At 55.8% G+C, this 9,610-nt stretch overlaps 1 protein-coding gene across 1 annotated transcript; it reads right to left on the bottom strand.

The window, feature by feature from the left end:
• Positions 1 to 2,665: 2,665 nt before the first annotated feature.
• On the bottom strand, positions 2,666 to 7,728 carry LOC103087687 (forkhead box protein D4-like). The gene is given in 7 exon segments (XM_082931396.1): positions 2,666 to 2,794; positions 4,634 to 4,997; positions 5,057 to 5,265; positions 5,267 to 6,153; positions 6,201 to 6,466; positions 6,616 to 6,833; positions 6,835 to 7,728. Coding segments are annotated over 7 exon segments (2,967 nt in total).
• Positions 7,729 to 9,610: the final 1,882 nt, after the last annotated feature.

Raw genomic sequence — 9,610 nt, 5'->3', positions numbered from 1 at the left:
CCTGCATTCTAAGGACAAACAAGTAAAGGAAGTTTATAACCAAGTACTTCTTTTATAAGCATTCATTTTAACATATAAATCTTGATTATGTTAAGGTAGCTGAGCAGCAGGAAACTGGTGTTAAACTGATTTTCAGACTGGGTCTTCAAAGCCTTTTTCTTTTCCGTCACCTAATTTTCCTGGGTTTTTATTTGGGGGGTGCAAATTTTGGTATTAATACATAAAACCTATTTAAGTTCTTTGCACCTAGTGATGTATATGACATCAATGAATGCTTAAACCAGAGAATAATTTCAGTGCTGATATGAAAATCAGGCCATTAAGACTAACCAATTTTTGTAGAAATTACCAGAAGGTGACATTAGCAATTAGAGTAGGATTACAGTTTAGACTGGAATAATATGTTAACGTGGAAAGACATTTCTGAACATTCTTCCTAAGTGCTGGGGGGAATGAGAGCTAGGAGTTCCCCACACAATAAAATGTGAAGGACGGGTGCAAATTCTTAGAAAACAAAATTTGCTCTACCTCCCTCTCCCAGCCTTAGTTAAATCTTACCATCGTTTTGATTCTATTTATCCTAGCGTCTGCTGTGTCTCTAGATTTTCTGCTGTCTGTTATGGCATCCAAGTCAAAATGAAAGACAGGGGGTGTCCGGTTTAGGCAGACAGGAGATGAGAGAGGTTCCTGAATCACTGGCTACACTCCGCTGAATACACAAGAACCATACAGCCGACGTATGCAGGAACGGGGCAAAAGTCGTGTTACCGCTGTGCCAGATCGCACCTGCGCGGGGCGTGAAGCCACCGACAAGCGCCCAGGCTTGCAGCCTTCGACCACCTCGGGGGACTCCAGTCCGCCCGACCCACAGACGCCCTCCCTCCTTTTCTGCGAGGGTTCCCACCTGCACTCCAATTCCTGCCGGCCGGGACCTTCTGACCAGATAGTGACTGAGGGCTGGTCGTTCCTCAGTCCGGCGTCCCCCACCCCTCCCTCCCCTCGCCCCAGGCCAGTGGCGCCCAACAACCTGGGCACATCAGGGCCCCTTTCGCGCTGCCAGGATCCAGTGCCCTCACGGGGCGCGAAGCGGAGCGCAGGGTCCAGATTCCGGAGAGGAACTGTGGCTGGGCGGGGCTTCGCGGGGCTGGAGGGAGCCCACCTCCACCGCCAAGGGCGGGCGGCAGGGAGGAGGCAGCGGCTCTGGGCCTGCAGGCAGTCGGGGTTCGTGGTACCGCCGACGCCTACGCGCAGGGGTGCCTGGGCTGCTGGCTACCACGAGGGGAAAGAGCGAAAGAGGGAGGAAAAACTCACTCTCAGGACTCTGCTGACTCCTCACGGGCGACCGTGGGTTAAGCGAAGTCCTCGAGTTTGGCGAGGGCCGGTGCACTTGCCAGGGCCGGGCCGGCCGTGACTTTCCCGTCGCTCCGCTCAGGCGCTTCCTAGGGAAACGCAGAGCGGAGCCGGGGCGCTGGGCTGCGGACATGACTGTGCGCGGCGTTGGGGCGTCCGAGTCTTGCGGAGAGAAACGCGCTTCCTGGCGCACGGGGCTGGATCCGGGAGCCCGGATGTACGATGTGGGATCGCGGCCCTCTTCCTGCCTCAGCCTCGGCGACCCACTGGAAGCCCAGGCATAAGAAGGTTGCTGACGCTAGTGAGCAACTAGTGGTTGAGAAACCCGACAGAGCCCGGTGCCACCGCCCGAGGTCCTCGGGCGAGTTTCTTAATTTCTCTAAATCACAAATTTCTTATCTGTGTAATGGAGATTCCATAATGTCTTCTTCATTGGGTGCTGGGAGGGTTAAAGGGGAATCCATTGCCCCGCAGACGGAGCAGGAGATAAGGATTAGCCGCTATTGTTACTATTATTAGTGTTATTATTAGCGGGCTGGACCTGAGAGAGTCACTTTTCCTTGTTTCTCCTTCTGCCCTCGCCCGGCCTGTCTGCGCCTCCCAGCTCCTTCGCACTCCGCTCGAGCCCTTTGGCTCCACTACTCAGGCAGCTCTGGACGCTTCCAGTCAACCCGTCCTCAGGAAGACGATCCCGAGGGTAGGAGACGACCCCTGCCCCTCTAGTCCTTTGCGTAACTCGGAAGCGCCGCGCAGGCGGGGCTTTAAAATGGACCAGCGTTCTTATCCAAGCCTGGGGCCGAGGCCAACCGCGGGGCGGACAGAAGCCCCGGACCCGGAAGGTGCCCTGACGCCCCTACTCCGACCCCCCGGGGCCTGGGAACCAGAGCTACGACCTCGAGCTCGACGCGGTACAGGACGCGGCCCGGCCTGCTCACCGTGCCAAGCACCACGCGCCCTCGGCCCATTCCCGCCGCCGGCCGCCCCTGCCCCGGGGGCTGCGCCGCCACAAGGCCGGCCGGAACGCGGTAGCCCGGCCCCGTAGTAGCAGCGGCACCAGGCGCCGGTCCGTTCGGCGAGCCCCCGTGAAGGCCGGAGCTCTCCGCGCGGTCGCGGCGCTTCGTGCAGGTGGACCCGAGCGCCACTTGCGCTAGGAGAAGAACGTTTAATTTACTCTTCGACGGAATCGATATTTTTCTTGAAGATTGATCGTTCGATATGGTTTCATTCGGTAATAATTAGGAGCTTAGGGGCCGGCTGGGGCCGGATTCCGGCCCGCAGTCACCCACGTTCGTGGCTCCGCTGGTCTGGCCTGGGGTCAAGGGAAGGAAGTAAACGGTATCTCCTGCAGGGCGCGCGGGAGAGCCTCAGGGTCGGCTCGGGGCTCATCCGCGGCTGTACCCGGCGCTCTGACGTTTGTTGATCGAATAAATGAACGAATGTAGGCCTGGAGAGTTTCCACACAAAGGGCAAGAGGAAATTGGAATGTGAACGGGTGTGTTGTTGGCATGAAATAGGCTCCCTTTATATTCTCCCTTGTTTCCAAACTCTTAGGTGAGCCCCAACCCGCAGAATTTGCTAAAAGGATCTTAAAGCTGAGGTGATGAGGGCGAGACAGACTGAGTTCACGATTTGGCAAAGCCTAAGGAGGGAGAGGGGGATGAAGGGAATGAAGGGGGTTTGGAGGATCGCCTGCAAGCCGAGGATAGGGGCCGACGTCGTCAACCGTTGGTGCTTGCCCTGCGGGCGAAGGCTGCAGGTGCAGAGCGAGGGCAATTGAATCGGAAGCTCGAGAATGGCGGCTACCAAGGGTTGGGCTTGGGAACTTTCCAGAACACCCTCGGAATGAACTACTGCAAGCCAGGAGTCAGTGGGGGTCGTAGGCAGAAGTTCCGAGTGATGGGATGGAGATGAGAAGCCGGAGTAAAAATGGGCCAATTAAACGGCTGTAAAAATGTGTGTCTCTATATGTTCCCTCCCTCCTGGAATGAGAAATTCAAAACTGGGGCTGAAGAGTGGATGAGGGGGCACGAGCTTCTTACACTCACGGGGCGTGGGGGGGACTTCCTCCAAACCCGTGCGGAATACAGTTCTTTTGAAACGTGAGCCCTGGTCAGGACCTTGAGAGCTGCAGGGTCTCTAGAAATTTGCGTTCTCTGGCGGGAGTATTTCTTGATGGACATCTTCGTCCTGTTTGCCTCCCACCCAGTCACCTGAAACCGAATACAGTGAAACCTTTCTGGTTGCAAAGTCTTTTCAGAAATTTTTTTGAAAGAGAAAGTTCTTTCTGTTCTAAAGAAAGGGAATAGAAGTTCCTAGAAAGTACCTGACCTGGGAGTTTTTTAAATTGCAAATGTCCGGGATCCGAGTGCTTCATTTGACAGTCCCCTTTTCTCTGGGCCCTAGTTTTGACATTTCTAATTTTTTTGCCTTTTATTCTTCCCGAATAAACTTTGGCCACCACATCTAAGATTCATGTCAAATTGCCCTTCAACTTATTCAGGAGAAAAATCAACGCTTTAGAAAGATGGAAAATAAATGGAGAATATATTTAGATGACCTCTAATTATTTTTCACTTATAGATTTCATACATACTAAATCCCATATTTTAAAAGCCAGAATTTTTTCAACTTCAAATATTCGGAAGTTTTAAAAAACATTTTGAAAATGGATTGTTTCTGACGTCTATAATGAATATGAATTGTAAAACTAAATTGTTTAACTGGGAGGAAAACACTAAGTTTTAAAATAAGTTCCATTTAGAAGGTGAAGTAATATAAAATAAACAATGTTGTGTAATGATTTAGCACTTTATTTAGTCCATATAGTTAGCTTTAATTTTAACACCTCTCCACGGAAGATGGCACATCAGACATACAGATCAGAAATAAATCCTCTGAAATTAAAATTCTACTCATATTACACATTGATTTCAGGAAGACAAAAAGGGCACAAGGATTCTGCACTGGATTTGGGAATAATACCTGCAGTTCCTAGGGAGTGAAGACGGGGGAAACGTTGTGCATTGGACGATTTATTTTCTTTATTTTTCTTTTAATAACAGCACAAAATGCCCCACTCACGTTCATAGTTCCTCTGGAAATATACAAATCGGAAAAGCCTTGGAAGTCACGACTGGAGGCTGGAAAAGAAATGTTCGACGCTGACGCCATCGAATATTTACGTTCAGGTTGTCTTAAGGGAACAATAACCACTTTTCCTTTGTAAGTATTTCGCAGCGAACCGAAATTAGTGGTTGCTCCGCTGTAGGATGCAGGTACACACCCTTGGTCCCAGCTGTGGAAGGTGGAGTGCGCCAGGGCAGGCGGCGAGGAGAGCGTGACCCCGGGTGGCTCCGCCCTCCAGGTTGGCTCCCTGTCCGCCCCAAGGAGTCAGCTCCAGGGCAGGTGTGGGTGCTAGTCAAAAGGCCGGTGAGGTCCCCTCTCCGCCCGAGAGGGCGACCAGCGACGTCAGCCTAGAGCCCTCTACTCCAGGCTGACACCCCAGGAGCGCCGCGGTGGCGGACAGGTGCCGGCCCAGCAGAGCGCCTTTGCTGGGAGCGCAGCCTCTGGCAGAGTCCTGCTGCTGCTGCTGCTGCTGCTGCTGCTGCTGCTGCTGCTGCTGCTGCTGCTGCTGCAAAATCGTCCGGGCAGCGGATGCGGCGGCGGCGGAGACGTGGAGAAAGGGGGCAGCGGCCTGAGGATGCAACAGGCACGACGGGCGCTGCAGCAGGTGGCGGTAACCCCACGGGGTCGGGGGCAGACTCTGCGCGACGCCTGTACCAGCTCCCCGGACCCCTTGCAGGATACTCTCGATGCTGAAGGAGATGCATCCGCCTGCCGGCCGCGACGCCGGCCCCTTGCCCTCCTCCCAAGGCTGGGAGCCTAGCGTGGGCTGCAGCACTGGAAGGGCGCCGGGGGTCACCAGATCCGCGCCTTGCGCTTTCCTGGGCGCCTCAGCGTAGGCCGGGGCAGAGAGCAGCAGGTAGCGGAGGGGGTGAGGATGCAGCAGCGCGCACGGGCGGCTCCCGGGAGTGGAGGCGGGATAGGCCCCCGGGATAGGCTGCGGCGGGGCCGGCGGCCCGAGCAGCATGCCCGAGTAGGGGGCATGCAGGGCGGCGGGCGCAGCGGGCAGGCGGAAGGGGCGGTGCAGGTGGGCTCCCAGAGGCGGGTGGTGACGCTTGAAGCGCTTCCTGCGCCGAAGGAAGCTGCCGTTGTCGAACATGTCCTGGGAGGCGGGGTCCAGGCTCCAGTAGTTGCCCTTGCCAGGGTGTCCCGGCTCCCGGGGGATTTTGACGAAGCAGTCGTTGAGCGAGAGGTTGTGGCGGATGCTGTTTTGCCAGGCGGGGAACTTGCGACGGTAGTAAGGGAAGCGGCCACTGATGAAGGCGCAGATGCCGCTGAGCGTGAGGCGCTTGTGTGGGCTCTGCAGAATGGCCATGGTGATGAGAGCGATGTATGAGTAGGGGGGCTTCGCCGGCTGCGGGGCGCCCGCAGAGGCCGCCGCAGACCCCATCGGTGCCCCGAACTTGGGGCCAAACTCGGAGGAGTCACTTGGGCCGCCGCCGCCGCTCTCGGTGCGCTCTCCGGGAAGCGCACTCGCGCCCGCGCCCCGCCGCGCCTTCTGCGGCTCCGGCTGGTGCAGCGGCTCTAGGAGCCGCCGGCTTCCCTCGGGTTCCTCGTCTTCCTCTTCCTCCTCCTCTTCTTCATCTTCCTCCTCTCCCAGGATATCGATCGCACCGTCGCAGCGAACCGAAATTAGTGGTTGCTCCGCTGTAGGATGCAGGTACACACCCTTGGTCCCAGCTGTGGAAGGTGGAGTGCGCCAGGGCAGGCGGCGAGGAGAGCGTGACCCCGGGTGGCTCCGCCCTCCAGGTTGGCTCCCTGTCCGCCCCAAGGAGTCAGCTCCAGGGCAGGTGTGGGTGCTAGTCAAAAGGCCGGTGAGGTCCCCTCTCCGCCCGAGAGGGCGACCAGCGACGTCAGCCTAGAGCCCTCTACTCCAGGCTGACACCCCAGGAGCGCCGCGGTGGCGGACAGGTGCCGGCCCAGCAGAGCGCCTTTGCTGGGAGCGCAGCCTCTGGCAGAGTCCTGCTGCTGCTGCTGCTGCTGCTGCTGCTGCTGCTGCTGCTGCTGCTGCTGCTGCTGCTGCTGCTGCTGCTGCTGCTGCTGCTGCTGCTGCTGCTGCTGCTGCTGCTGCTGCTGCTGCAAAATCGTCCGGGCAGCGGATGCGGCGGCGGCGGAGACGTGGAGAAAGGGGGCAGCGGCCTGAGGATGCAACAGGCACGACGGGCGCTGCAGCAGGTGGCGGTAACCCCACGGGGTCGGGGGCAGACTCTGCGCGACGCCTGTACCAGCTCCCCGGACCCCTTGCAGGATACTCTCGATGCTGAAGGAGATGCATCCGCCTGCCGGCCGCGACGCCGGCCCCTTGCCCTCCTCCCAAGGCTGGGAGCCTAGCGTGGGCTGCAGCACTGGAAGGGCGCCGGGGGTCACCAGATCCGCGCCTTGCGCTTTCCTGGGCGCCTCAGCGTAGGCCGGGGCAGAGAGCAGCAGGTAGCGGAGGGGGTGAGGATGCAGCAGCGCGCACGGGCGGCTCCCGGGAGTGGAGGCGGGATAGGCCCCCGGGATAGGCTGCGGCGGGGCCGGCGGCCCGAGCAGCATGCCCGAGTAGGGGGCATGCAGGGCGGCGGGCGCAGCGGGCAGGCGGAAGGGGCGGTGCAGGTGGGCTCCCAGAGGCGGGTGGTGACGCTTGAAGCGCTTCCTGCGCCGAAGGAAGCTGCCGTTGTCGAACATGTCCTGGGAGGCGGGGTCCAGGCTCCAGTAGTTGCCCTTGCCAGGGTGTCCCGGCTCCCGGGGGATTTTGACGAAGCAGTCGTTGAGCGAGAGGTTGTGGCGGATGCTGTTTTGCCAGGCGGGGAACTTGCGACGGTAGTAAGGGAAGCGGCCACTGATGAAGGCGCAGATGCCGCTGAGCGTGAGGCGCTTGTGTGGGCTCTGCAGAATGGCCATGGTGATGAGAGCGATGTATGAGTAGGGGGGCTTCGCCGGCTGCGGGGCGCCCGCAGAGGCCGCCGCAGACCCCATCGGTGCCCCGAACTTGGGGCCAAACTCGGAGGAGTCACTTGGGCCGCCGCCGCCGCTCTCGGTGCGCTCTCCGGGAAGCGCACTCGCGCCCGCGCCCCGCCGCGCCTTCTGCGGCTCCGGCTGGTGCAGCGGCTCTAGGAGCCGCCGGCTTCCCTCGGGTTCCTCGTCTTCCTCTTCCTCCTCCTCTTCTTCATCTTCCTCCTCTCCCAGGATATCGATCGCACCGTCTTCGCTATCGGAGCCCCGGAGGCTGCGCGGAGGTGTGGAGCGAAGGCGCTCCGCTCTTGGCAAGTTCATGAAGGAGCAGGTCTTGCAGATGCCGGAGAGGTGGCGGCCGCTCACCTGGCTCTGGGTGGGCTGGGCTGGAAGCCTGTGTTAAGAGTGTTTCAAGAAGCAGAGACGCTCGAGGTTACCCTTTTAGGTGGTGTTCTTTTTCTTCTGCCGATTTCTCCTCCTTTCCTACACCATCCGGCAAAGATGCACTTTGCCTTTTATTGAGGCTTCTTCTGAGTCCTTGTGTGGTGGAGTCCCCCGTCCCCCTTTATACCCTTTCTTGCCCTACCTCAGAGCGCTCTTCCTTCCTCCCGACGCTGTCCAGTGATGAGGGTCCTTTGAGCATTACCCGACGCGGCAAGAGCCTTCAGCTGGCCCCCTCCTTAGCCAGCAAGGAAGGTGCTTCACTCCTCAGGTTCAGCCAGCCAATTGCGCCAGGAGTTGCATAGGCTCTGTTAACGCACTTTGAAAACCGCGCAGATGAAAAAGGGGGTAGGAAAATATGTACCCAACAATCTAAGGCCACCTCCATATTCAGGCCTCTCTCCTGAAGGATAAAAATAGGAGGTGGGAGAAGGCACTGAAATATACACGGTGTTTGGCTGTAAAAGCATGTGTAACAGTAAATATGTTTTTGTGTTTCATAGCTGGTTAGTTACCCACTTTCACTGGTGGATTGTGTCCTCCACTCAGAATGAGGAGCTGAAATATTTTTAATGTTCTCACTACATTCCCCAGCTCAGAGTGGAGTGTGAGAGGGTGTGGCCTTGTCCCTCCTACCCGCCACCTCAGCTTCCCAAAATGCTTTCCCTGACCCAAGTTTTCAGAAAAGACTGAAATGTCCTGTCATGAGGTTGTGGAAGTTCAGGGTGGAGGGAAAGCAGGAGGGCTAGAGAGAAGTCCCCTTCCAGCAGTGATTTTCAACTTCTTTGAACATTTAACCTCAGTATGAAGTAAATTTTATACCACGATCTCGCACAGACTTATATAACTAAAATGAGTTTCATAAAACAAGTGATCACTGATATTCTTTCATTTCTTTCTTTTTCTTTTTGCGGTACGCGGGCCTCTCACTGTTGTGGACTCTCCTGTTGCGGAGCACAGGCTCCGGACGCACAGGCCCAGTGGCCATGGCTCACAGGCCCAGCTGCTCCGCAGCATGTGGGATCCTCCTGGACCGGGGCACGAACCCTTGTCCCCTGCATCGGCAGGCGGACTCTCAACCACTGCGCCACCAGGGAAGCCCTCATTTCTTTTTTAATGGCCATGACCAACTAAACTGATTTTGCTGCATACTAACCAGTACAAACCCAGTTTGAAATATCCTTTTCACAAAAATGGCCCAACAACTCCACAGTATACACCCAGTCTGAGACTCCGTCTCTTTCTCTCTCTCCCTTCTTCCTTCTTTAAAAAAAAGCCAACATTAAGCACTTTTTACTATAATAATAAATTCTAATCTTGAAAGTTATAGGAGGCAAAAAAGGGCTGCAGTTTCAGTGTCTTAAACTAATTCACCATGTCATCTCACACTAGAGAAGAACAAGACGACAGAGACGCTCTGTTTAAGTACTTGACATCCTTGGAAGTAACATGATTTTTAGATTGACTTCAGTTAAATTAGTTCAAAGAATAAAGTAGCAGTGAAGTGCAATATCATTTAATGTGTGTTATATCACTAGGTATCCTATGGTAAAATACTAACAGTATATACTCATAATTTAATACCTACGTACTTGTGAAAAGAATTTGAGGTGGCATCTAATAAAAATTCAGCATAAAAGTATTGTATTATGCCATTGATTGTTACATAGTAAATCTTCTATTAGAGTTTGTAAAATGACAACAAATTTTCAGTGAGAAATCAGAAGCCAGCTAATATAACAAAAAATAGCTTAAAGGAGTT

The sequence above is a fragment of the Lipotes vexillifer genome, unplaced genomic scaffold (assembly GCF_000442215.2).
Source record: "Lipotes vexillifer unplaced genomic scaffold, Lipotes_vexillifer_v1.1 scaffold948, whole genome shotgun sequence".
In the NCBI taxonomy this organism is placed as follows: domain Eukaryota; kingdom Metazoa; phylum Chordata; class Mammalia; order Artiodactyla; family Lipotidae; genus Lipotes; species Lipotes vexillifer.
This window is presented reverse-complemented; position numbering and strand designations above follow the sequence as displayed.